This window comes from Elephas maximus, chromosome 3 (assembly GCF_024166365.1).
Source record: "Elephas maximus indicus isolate mEleMax1 chromosome 3, mEleMax1 primary haplotype, whole genome shotgun sequence".
Taxonomy (NCBI): Eukaryota; Metazoa; Chordata; class Mammalia; order Proboscidea; family Elephantidae; genus Elephas; species Elephas maximus.
This window is the reverse complement of record NC_064821.1, coordinates 144,037,235-144,048,818: the sequence shown is the minus strand read 5'-3', so window position 1 is coordinate 144,048,818 and position 11,584 is coordinate 144,037,235. Positions and strand designations below refer to the sequence as shown.

At 39.6% G+C, this 11,584-nt stretch overlaps 1 protein-coding gene across 4 annotated transcripts in view; it reads left to right on the top strand.

Moving 5' to 3' along the window:
* Window positions 1–8,118: 8,118 nt before the first annotated feature.
* Window positions 8,119–11,584, top strand: part of PTBP2 (polypyrimidine tract binding protein 2) — an 84,318-nt gene continuing 80,852 nt past the window's right edge. For 3 of the 4 annotated variants that reach the window (XM_049879705.1, XM_049879704.1, XM_049879703.1), the window contains exons 1-2: window positions 8,119–8,291; window positions 9,990–10,020. In XM_049879705.1, the coding sequence (XP_049735662.1) occupies window positions 8,284–8,291; window positions 9,990–10,020 (39 nt within the window). In that variant the 5' untranslated portion in view covers window positions 8,119–8,283. The remainder of the gene's footprint in view (window positions 8,292–9,989; window positions 10,021–11,584) is intronic. The other variant, XM_049879706.1, reaches the window with a different exon arrangement.

Here is an 11,584-nt window from a genome sequence, read left to right as displayed (position 1 = left end):
ATACTCAACTTTTTAGAATTGTTACCACAATTTCCTTTAGAAATTTACATCAGGTATTAATATGATAGGCTACTATCTACAGAAAGCAATGCCATATATATGCGGTTCCAATTAATGTGTAAAGAGAGTCTTATATTTACCCTTCCTATACAAACGAAAACCCTGGTGGTGTATACAAACGAAAACCCTGGTGGTGTAGTGATTAAGTGCTATGGCTGCTAACCAAAGGGTCAGCAGTTCGGATCTGCCAGGCACTCCTTGGAAACTCTATGGGGTGGTTTTACTCTGTCCTACAGGGTCGCTAGGAGTCGGAATCGACTCGACAGCACTGGGTTTGGTTTTTTTTTGGGGGGGGGGGTTATACAAATGGTAAAAAGGTTTAGCTTATTGACCTAGCTCTTATAAATATGGATCAACAGAGATTAAAAGCAAAATAAAATATGTATTTGGTGCATGTAACAGAAGCAACTTGATTGTCTTAAAGAAAAATGAGAGAGAAAGAATTTTTATAGGTGTAAAGGAATGTCTTATTAAACTAAAGAATAAGAATACCATTAAGACTTAGGAAAGACTAGAACTAAGCACTGAAAAGTTATTGTAGTTACCCAGGCTATATTTTCTCTGTCACTTAGTTTTGCTCTCTCTTTGTATCAGCTTCATTCTTTTCTCCTGCAGACCAGTTATCACCACTCCTTGGTCTACGGCTGTCCTTTGTTTCTGAGTTAAGATGTTGCCTTTCTAATCCCACGAGGAGACTGACTGAGAGTCTTTTCTCCTGTCCTTAAATTTCTGGATAGAAGAATCTGATTGATGCATTTTGATAAGCTGCCCACTCCTGGTCCAGTCAACTAGGGCCAAAGGGAATGGACACATACAGTACAAATATGGTTGCTGAAAGTGTATCCATGCAAAGAGGCTCAAGAAATAAGGAAAGAAATAGCACACAGAAAAAAGAATTTGCTTATGGGGCGAGCAGATATCCTATAAGTGCCCACATCAAAATACTTCAAACCAAATTGTAGGATTGAAAGGGATCAAAAAAAAAAAAAAAAGAAATCACTAGTGCAGTAATCTCTTCTATTATCTCTCTGACAGATGCATTCAACCTCTGCTCGAACACCCATAATAATGGAAAGTTGGCCAAAGCATGAGGCAACTATTTCCACTGTAAGGCAATTTTCATTGTTAGAAGGTTTGTTCTTAGGTTGAGCTGAAATTTGCCTTTCTGTAACACTAATCCATCCTAATTTGTGGAACAATAAGTAATATGCGTAATTCCTTTTTTTTATATGACAGCCCTTTATTTGAAGATAGCTAATGTGTTCTTCACTGGTTTTCATTGTTTAGACATCTCCAATTTCTGCGAATATTTTTTCATTGATATGGATCCCTCATCCTTCACTATTTTAGTAGTTATTTTGTTTTCAATTGCCTAAAAAAGAAATTCCTACTCCAAGTGTATAAAGCAATAAAGGAATCACCTTGGCTCATATCACTGGCAAATCCAGAGTCAGTCTTCAGAAGGTGGGTGATCCAGCAGTTCAGTTACTCACTCATCCTTCAAAAAATGCTTAGGGAGTATCTACTATATACACCAAGTATTGCTCTAGGCACATGAGATAAATCAAAAACAAAACAAGTTGGCCTCCTACAACTTACGTTCTAGCAGAGGGAGATAGATACACACCTACACCTGTTGTCATATAGTTGATTCCAACTTGTAGCAACACTGTAGGACAGAGGAGAACTGCCCCATAGGGTTTCCAAGGCTGTAAATCTTTACAGAAGCAGACTGCCACATCTTCCTTCCTTGGAGTGGATGGTGATTCTAATCACTGACCTTTTGGTTAGCAGCCAAGCGCTTTAACCACTACACCACCTGGGCTTCTGGGGAGATAGATAGTAAATAATAAATGTAAAAATAAGCAAATTATGTGTTATGTTAGAATAGGATATACGCTTTGGGGGAAAAAAGAGTAGAGCAAGAAAAGGGGTATTGAGATTGTCAGGGTAGGGGGAACAGTTGGCAATATTAAAGAGAGTGATCAGTGTGCCACTCATTGAGAAGGAAAGATTTGAACAGACTCACAGATGAGGGAGTTATCTGTGGGACAGGTGATATTCGAGGGGAGAGTAGAGAATTAGCTTAAGCAAAGGCCCTAAAGTGAAACAATGTCTGGTATGTTCTAGGGATGGCAAAGTAGGCCAATGTAGTGGTGGTGAAAGGGAGAGTCGTAAGAGATGAGGTCAGAGAGAGGACAAGCAACCAGATCATGTAAGAGTTTCCATTTATGTTTCCGTTTGAATAAATCCACATAAATTATGATGCTGATTTTAAAATCTCTTTGTAATATTTCATAGTATATAACACTACAAAGCAAAAAGATGTTGTTTCCTTTGTATTTAGCATTTTTTTATCTTTTACTTTTCTGTTTTTTTTTCTTTTCCCATTCTCTCCCCTAGTTTAGTTCTTTATGCATGATCATTCTAAAAATTGCTGATCCACTCAAACTTTTGTGTTCTCTTCCAAGAATAATCTTCATTATGTGCCTGTATAGGAAGGGCAGCCAGCTACACCGAGCTTTATTCAGTGAACATATAGATAAGCAGTCACTGTTGCTGAATACAAAAGAGGCAGTGTTTGCGGTAAGACAGTCTTTTGCCTGCTACCATTTCATGCCTTTTTTTTTAAATGTAACATTTATTTTTTATTAAAGTAACACATGTATATAGGTTTAGAAGTAAATAGTTATTGAAGCTATATCATGAAATAAACAAAACCCAAAATAACAGCTTACGGTCTCACCCTTTTTCACCCCCAACCACCACTCCCTGGAAGCAAACTCTTTTAACTCTTCTCCCTGATTCTCCTAGTATTTACCACCTTGCTTTCAAAATAATATGCCTATACTGGTATTTCTTCCCCTACCAATTGTTTACATTCTCTATTGTCTTCCTACTTCGGAAGATGAGAATTTATAACCCTGCCACACACGTATGCTCACATCCATACTTTTCTTCCATCCTCCTACCTGGTTGTTTCACGATCTTGATTTAATTAATATTCTGTGCTTATATTATTATAAAAATGTAACTATTTTCACAACTGAGCCATAGTACTATGATTACATTGTCTTAAAACTTTTGTTTATCCTGGAGTTAACTTAAAAAATTAAAAAAAAAATTTCCATGTATTCTTCCCCTAAGCTTGCCAACAGAACTATAAAACACTGCTCAATTCAGACATTTTTGATACATCAGTCCCATGTTTTTCTTTTCATTTGTTGAAGACATCTTTTCTGGAGACCTCTAGCCTCATGCTCCTTTGGAACCCTAGGTCTGTGGTATTAGCTGTTGTCCTGGGACTTCTTTCACCAAAATCCTCTTAATTTCCTTCTCTGCTTTTCTGTGTTGGATCTCTGTTTTCCTCGATCCCCCACAATCTTCTTTTCTGATGTACTCCTTCATTATTGGGAACTACATCTTTCAGAAGATTTCAAAGAAAAAATGTACGGGAGAAGAGCTTTTCGATATTCAGTATATCTATCTTGTTATTGCTGTTAGCTGCCATTGAATCAGTCCCCAATGCGTGGTGACCTCAGCACAACAGAACAAAATGCTGCCTAGTCCTTCACCATCCCCATGATTGATCAGATCATTGTGATTCATAGGATTTTCGTCGGCTGGTTTCTTTTCCCTACAACCTGTTCGGCATCATAGCAACATGCAAGACTCTACTGACAGACGGGTAGCAGCTGCACACGAGGAGCATCGCTCAGGAACCAAATCTGTGTCTCCTGTATGGAAAGCGAGAATTATACCACTGACCCATCAATGTCCCCATTTTATCTTTATTCTATTCTCACACTTTATTGGTAGTTTGGAAAGGAATTCTTTTCCTCAGTACTCAGGAAATTTTGTGCCTATGGGTTTGTGTCTATCTAGAGGGGACATTGACACATCAAAAGAGCATCCTGGTACAGTTTTAACTTGAATTTCTTTTATTATAAGTGAGGCTGAGTATGTTTGTTTTTGTTTTTCTGTAACCAATCTGTTCACCTGCATTTATTCTTTAACCATTTTTCTAGTTGGTTGTTGGTCTTTGACTTCTTTATTTGTGGGAAAAACAAAACCAAAACAAAACTCATTGCCACTGAGTCGATTCCGACTCATAGTGACCCTATGGGACAGAGTAGAACTGCCCCTTAGGGTTTCCAAGGAGCAGCTGGTGGATTTGAACTGCCGATCTTTTGGTTAACTGCTGAGCTCTTACCCACTGTGTCACCAGGGCTCCACTCTCTATATATTAAACAAGCTAGCCCTTTGTTGATAATAGGAATTGCAAATATTTTCCCCTAAGGGCTAAAGCTCCATGGAGGGCAATTTGCTAGCATCTTTTAAAATGAAAAATGCATGTTACTCAATAATTTTAATTGTAGGTATTTATCCAGCAGATATATTCACATATGTGGAAAAAGACTTAAAAACAAGGGTATTTATTGCAGAACTGTTTGTAAATAGCAAGACTGGAGACAATCTAAATGTCTGTCAATAACATATAGTTAAATAAATCAAGATTTATTTTTTCAGTGGAATATTATGCAGCCATATATAGTGAGACAGTTTTAAATATACTGATAGGGAAAGACCTCTGATACACTTTTTAAGCTAAAAATTTTGCAGAACAGTTTGTCTAGTAATTACCACATTGGGATAAAAAAGGAAAACTGTGTGTAATCAATATGTGCATTAGAACATTTCTGTGAGGGCAAAAACTGGTGTATATAACCAGATATAAACCACAATGAACTGGTAAGAGGGTTTGCCTTAGAAGCTTGGAATTCTGTAGCTGAGAGCAGCAGTAGGAGGCATGTGCTTTTTCTTTTTTAACAGCTTTATTGAGATACAATTTACATACTCTGAAATTCACCTGCATTAGGTGTATAATTCAATGAATTTTAGTATATTTGCAGATTTGTATAACCACCACAATCTAGTTTTAAACCATTTGCATCATCCAAAAAAGAAACTTCGTGCCCATCTGTAGTCAGTGCCCTTTCCCACTTCCAGCCCTAGGTAACCACTAAAACCAAAACCCTAGACTACTTTTTTTCAATACATATTTGCATTTTCTGTTCATTTTGTATATGTCTTTCTACCTTTCCAATTAGTTTTGCCTATTTTGAGTTTACTTCACCTATTTAAAAATACTTACAAAAATAAAATACTACCTAATTGATCCTATTATTATTCCATCTTCTCATAAGCGGAAGCTGCAACACGAAAAAGTTAAATGTCTTGGGTGCTATAAGCAAACGAGACTAGGAAAAAAATAAGAACACTATGAACAAGATCCTACTTCCTACTTTTATTGCATCAATATTAGAGCTCATTTTAACTCAGCATACACTGAAATTTAGATTTAATTATTGTTCACGTAAGTATAAATCTCTGTAAAAGGTCAAAAAATTTACCACTCAGAAGGGAAAGAAGAAATCATTATACTGAAGAAAAAGATATGGGTATGAAAATAACACTGTGCAAGCACTTCACTTTTTATTGCCTTATTTTGTTAGGAATCCATAAACACTAACATAATCTTGTCATATATTACAAAGGTTGGCCATCTGCTAACGTTGAGATTAATAATCTACCCCATGGTTAACTCATAAAATCATACAAATTTAGATTTCGAAGGGCTTTAGAAACTTATTCATGACATTTTCCCAGATTTATTTCACTAGATAGCAGCCAATCTAATTACTTTAGTGACATGCTTAACCTTTGTGAAAATCTCTGTATAGATTTATATGAATATTGTTGGCTGTAAAAATCCAAAAGCCAAATTTGTGGCCAGTTCCTTCTCAAGTAAATAATAATAGTAATAATAAAAACAATAATGGATTATGATAGCACCCTTTATTGCGTATTTGCTATAGTCAGTCACTGGGTTAGGGAGGTGCTTCACATGCATTAAGATATTTAGACCTCACAACCATCTAGGATGTATGTCCTACTCTAATCCTATTTTACAGTAAAGGAAACTTTCCTGGAGAGATTAATGGACATGCACAACATCACATAGCTACTAAATGAAAGCTCCCAGACTTTAAGCAACATGCTTCTGTGGTACATGGGGCCCTGGCAGTGGTGCAGTGGTTAAGAGCTCAGCTGCTAACCGAAAGGTTGGCAGTTTGAATCCCCCAGCCACTCCTTGGAAACCCTACGGGGCAGTTCTACTCTGTCCTATAGGACCGTTATGAGTCGGAATTGACTCAACAGCAACGGGTGTATTCATTATTTAACTTCATTTATTTCATCTAGTACATTATGTGTCTTGACTTGTAAACAACTTTAAATTGTTTCTAGAAAGTGATAGGTTTAAATAAGCAAGCATATTGACTGTATGTTTGTAGGCTTGTATTTTGCTAGGATAAAAAATAAAGAAAAATGTGTTTTTGTGAATATAATAATTTCTTCTGCCACCTATGGACAGTTTGTTTTCGGCAATATAAGGTGAAAACCAATCAATCAATACTGATTGAACCAATGGGGGAAATATAGAGAATTATGCTACAGTTCCCGCCCTTTGGGAACGTACATATTTAATTGTTGAATGACAATACATGTACGAAACCACAAATATGTAAAAAAAAAAAAAAATGCAGAGTGTGATTATTAATTGTACTGATAATAGGTCCTCTATGAATCACAAGTCAGTCGTTGAAGTGAAGGCATTGTAGAAAATTTGATTTGATTTTTTTTAAACATTACCAAATCCCTGAGGCAAATAAAGAATTTTTAAACATTTAAGTGCTTTGAAGAGCTCTAGCAAAGTATTTGGACAAGATGCTCTTCTAAGATTCCACCTAACTTAAAAAATAGTATAATTTTAAGAATTTAAATAAATAAATAAATAAATAAATAAACCCGTTGCGGTCAAGTGGATTCCGACTCACAACGACCCTATCGGACAGAATAGAACTGCCTCATACGGTTTCCAAGGAGCACCTGGTGGATTTGAACTAGCTGACCTTTTGGTTAGCAGCCCTAGGTCTTAACCACTGCGCCACCAGGGTTTCTAACTACCTTAAAACGCAGTGAAATTTCAGTTAGTAGAAAGAGAAGATGTTTGGGCCTGAAGGAGATACACGAAAGCCCAGAGTGGGCATCGACAAGTAACTGGATGGATGTAGGGAGTATTTTTTATTCTAGGGATTAAAAAGAGTGTGTGTATACTAGGACTGGGATGAAGGGTGGGGGAGAGGGAGGTTGCTGGCAAAACAGTCACAACTACTGAGCAAATTCTCCAAAGTTTTTGACCCTCTGATAAACACACATTAAAGGAGAACGTCCAATATGCTATTAAAATTAAAATTGAGACTATAAGGCATGTAGAAAAGGAAGTCAAATTGTAGGCTTCAGACTCAGCTGCCCCCACGCCCACCCACACCTTCCCTTTCACGCCCCCAAATGTTAAACCATGACTATTTTCAGTATAAGCTCTTTAACACATCCATCAACCCGTGTGCGTATTTCCTACAGCTGCACCTAATCAAGTGAGATGAGACTCAGAAGTTCGTCTACTGCAAGTGTCTGGATGCAAAAGCCTATTTTCCGTCTGAAGAGATCTATTTGCTTTAGAAAGCATTGTTTTTATTAAACAATGGTCTTGTTTAATGGGGTAAAGTTTTTTATTCGATGGAATGGAGAGGGTCTGAAAATAAAAAATTGCATAGGAAGAAAGCTATAAAGTATTTTTTTCCTCCGCCTGCATTGGTCGGGGTTAGCCAAGTTGGAATTTCGATTTGAAGAAAAAGTGGAGGTTGTCTGGGGGCAGCCCTGCAGTCCAGGGGCCATCCTCCCGATGTCCAGTGCAGAAGGTGTGGGGAGCTGACGGGGGGGGCGGTGGATGTCCCACTCACACCGCCCAGAGTTGGGCTATAGGGATTTCCTAGTGGAACACACAAAAAAGAGCCCACGACGCCATGCTTCGCAGCAGCAAGCCACGTCCCAGAGGACGGAGGGCGGAGGGACCCGGGCGCGGCGGCGCGGAGGCGGCTGCGCCCACTCCCCCTCGTCCCCGCGCCCCGCCGTTCGCCGCCTGCAGCCGGGGCCCGCGCGCTCGGCTCTTTCCGCCGCCGCCGCTGCCGCGCGCTTCCCCGTGCGCTCCGGCACCTTCGGCAATTTCCGTCGGGCTGTGGCCGCCATTTTCTCGCCGCTTGTGTGTCTAGCTGGCTGCGTGGCTCGGTTCTTGTGAGCGAAGCTTTGTCCGGTTCGGCAATGGACGGGTAGGTAATCGGGCCAGCGAGGAGGTGTGTGTGAGAGAGGAGTTGGAGCCTCCTTCGACCCGTTTAGGGGTCGTGCATAAACCCTCCGGCGGCCCCTCCCAGGGTTGGGCTGCCGTTACCCAACCCCCGCCCCATCGCACACACCCCTCCCTGTGCTTTCCCCGTTGGGTTTCTAGTCGAGAAAATGAGAAGAAAGCGGGTTATGCAGGCAGGGGAGGCTTTGGGGCGATGGCGGTGGAGACGACCCCGAAGAGGGAGAGGGCACCGGCTTGGCTGCGGGGGATGGGGTAGGAACCCCAGGACGTATCGCCGGTCCCTGCCCCCTCTAGGAGCCATTTCGATCCGTAACCTGGGATCCGAACCCCGGGCTCGCGGCGCCTGTGGGGAGTGAGGGAGTGTGATGGCCGGAGAGAGGCCTGTGTGGGGATTTCTATGGGAGAGAGCAGAGAGGCACCCATTGTGAATCCTGGCCATCCTAAACCTCCCTGGCCTCGCCCGGCCCGCCCTGACGGGGAGATGCCGGTGGCGGGAGCTCCCGGAAAGCGAAGGGGGAGCCGCTGGGGAAGAGGGGGCGGGGAGGGCGTGCGGCGGCGGGAGGAAAGCGGAGGGCAGATGTCATACTCCTTTGTTTTCACTGGAGTCTCTGGTGGGGGCGGGAGGCAGGAAAAAAATGGCTTTTTGTGGGGCCTAAGGACATTCAAGGCTTGGCAGGAGGGCCAGAAATTAAATCATTTGAAAAACGAAGTGTTTGTGGTCGACATCAGTCACATGTGCAAAGGCCAACAGCCATGGCAGAAACAAGAGTAGATAGTCGACACAGGCCCATCTTTTTAGCTACTTTGACCAGTTTCTGGAAAAACAAAAAGAACTACAAAAAGCCAGAACCATGCTGCATCTTTGCGAGCCCGAGGGTGGTGGGTGATAGAATGCTGAGTGAGATGAGGGGAGGGCTGGGGGACATGATATGGACCAGTGCCTCTTTGGTACTACTGCTCCGGGTCTGAAAAGGCTCAATAATTTAACCCGTTGTTAGAAAGGGCACACTTCAGGGAGAAACTATAGGTGTAGTCAGCCTGTTTGGGGATAGAAAAACTAGCACTTTAAAAGTACATTTCTTGGAACCAGTGACAGTACTTGAAGAACCAGAAGTAAAATGTACATTTATTTTGGTTAAGGGTCTAGAGTTCGGTGTTTTTTTAAGATGTTAAATGATGATCATTTAAAAGTTGTTAATAGAATTTAAGTCATCCTAAAGGTTACCTGGAGATTATTTTACATGAGGAAACAGATCCAGAGTTCAGCATTCCCCCCGATCAACTTGGAAACTGATGGCAAAACTTGCATTGGAATTCACGTTTCTGCTCTTAACAGGATTTACTGAAAAGTTGGTCTAAGTGTTAAATTATTAATCTAAATGTACTAACCTTGCAGAAATGGCATTTTATAGTGTTTTGAGTTTTGCCGTTTTTAGTATTTATTTAAAGTAATGTTCACAAATACCATGAGTCTGCTGAATTTTGCCTCACTTTGAAAGTTATTTCCAGAAAACCAGAGTGAAATATTACAGAGAAGTGTCATTATCTGTGTTTTACTTTAGCATCTGTATTGAGGATGTATGGGAGATTTATGAACTACTCTAAAAAGTTGATAATCCACAGGAAAAAAAAGAGATTTAAATTATTTATTTTTTCTTTACAGAATTGTCACTGAGGTTGCAGTTGGCGTGAAGGTAGGATAAGATTGTTTGAAACTATTATGAAAGCAGGGATTGTTGAATCTGCTGTTTTCCTCGTTAATGGAAGTTTTCAGTAAGCTTTTGAAAACAATAGTGTAGCTGACAAAACTCAACTATAAATCTTTTGTTGGATTTATAAAGTTGTATTACATAGGTCACTAGCTAGAATGATTATGTATATGTTTTTCTAAAACTGGCAATTTTGAGAATAACAGAGTAGGTATGAGTGGTGTTCAAGGAATTAAAAATGTTTTTTCAGGAATGGTTTCCTGTGAATACAAAATGTTATCCCAATTTTCTGAGGGGAGACTGGTTCTGAGTGGAATCAAGAGTGATATGACCTAGAATATATAATTTTATTAATCTAAGGTTTTTTTTATTAACATTAGAAAACAAAATAGTTTTCTGACCTTTAAAAAGAAAAGAAACTTGTTTAGGCAGTTAGCTTCAAACTTGCTCTAGAAGTTAAGAGCTGGTTTGTCTTTCTGCTAAAGGAGTATAGGCCGTATGGTAGAGATTGTTTGGAATCTCTGCTCACTCACTTTTTGGCCAGGCAAACTCCTGTTCATCCTTTAAACTTTAATTCTAGTGCTTAGTGCTTTAGTTCCCTTGGGTCTTTGCAGATTTTAACATCATGGTGTATGATAATTTTTTGTTTGCAAGCTTGTTTGCCCTGTTAGGGTCCTTGTTTTTTATCGATAATTTCTCAAGCGTGACACATCTACCAAGCGTAGTACTCACACTTGACAAATACAGTGAGATTTTTTCCCTTACAAATGCTAGTAGTCTTGAGAGGCTGTGTGCTTACTCCATTGATGCTGATTATTCAAAATATTTTTTGGAACTCTTAAAATTGTGTTCATAACAGTGTGATAGTCTTTAGGGTATTCTTGAAGGTGGCCACTCTGTTTCTCAGAGGTGAATTTGGCTAGTATTACTGTAATACACATTTTAACATTAAAATACTAAGTTATACAGTAGTGATACTGATATTTCTTGTGTGGTTTGTAAATTGTCAGAATTATTCCGAAAATGTTTATGGTATAATTACTACATTGTTGAAGTGATAGTCTCTGAGGATGCTACTCTGAAGGATAACCTCGTAATTTAAAAAATTGTGTATATTAGGGTGCACTCAGTGTTTGCGGGGAATAATAAAAGGGTTGAAGTGTAAAAATAACCAAAAAAACCCAAACCTGTTGCCGTTGAGTCGGTTCCGCTCACAGCACCCCTATAAGACAGAGTAGAATTGCCCCATAGAGTTTCCAAGGAGCACCTGGTAGATTTGAACTGCCAGCCTTTTGGTGAGCAGCCATAGTCACTTAACCACTATACCACCAGGGTTTCCATGTGTAAAAATGAGTACAGTTAATTTACATGGGACTGGTTTAAAAATGTTTAAAGAAGATTTTGACCATAACAGATAATAAAATCTGAGCAAACCTGTACTAGGAAGAGACATTAGAACATGCAGTTGAGTTAGTTTGTCTTATGAGAGACTATAAGGAATTTATTAGGCATGACATGGTTAAAAGTTCTTGATTGTGATTTTTAATCT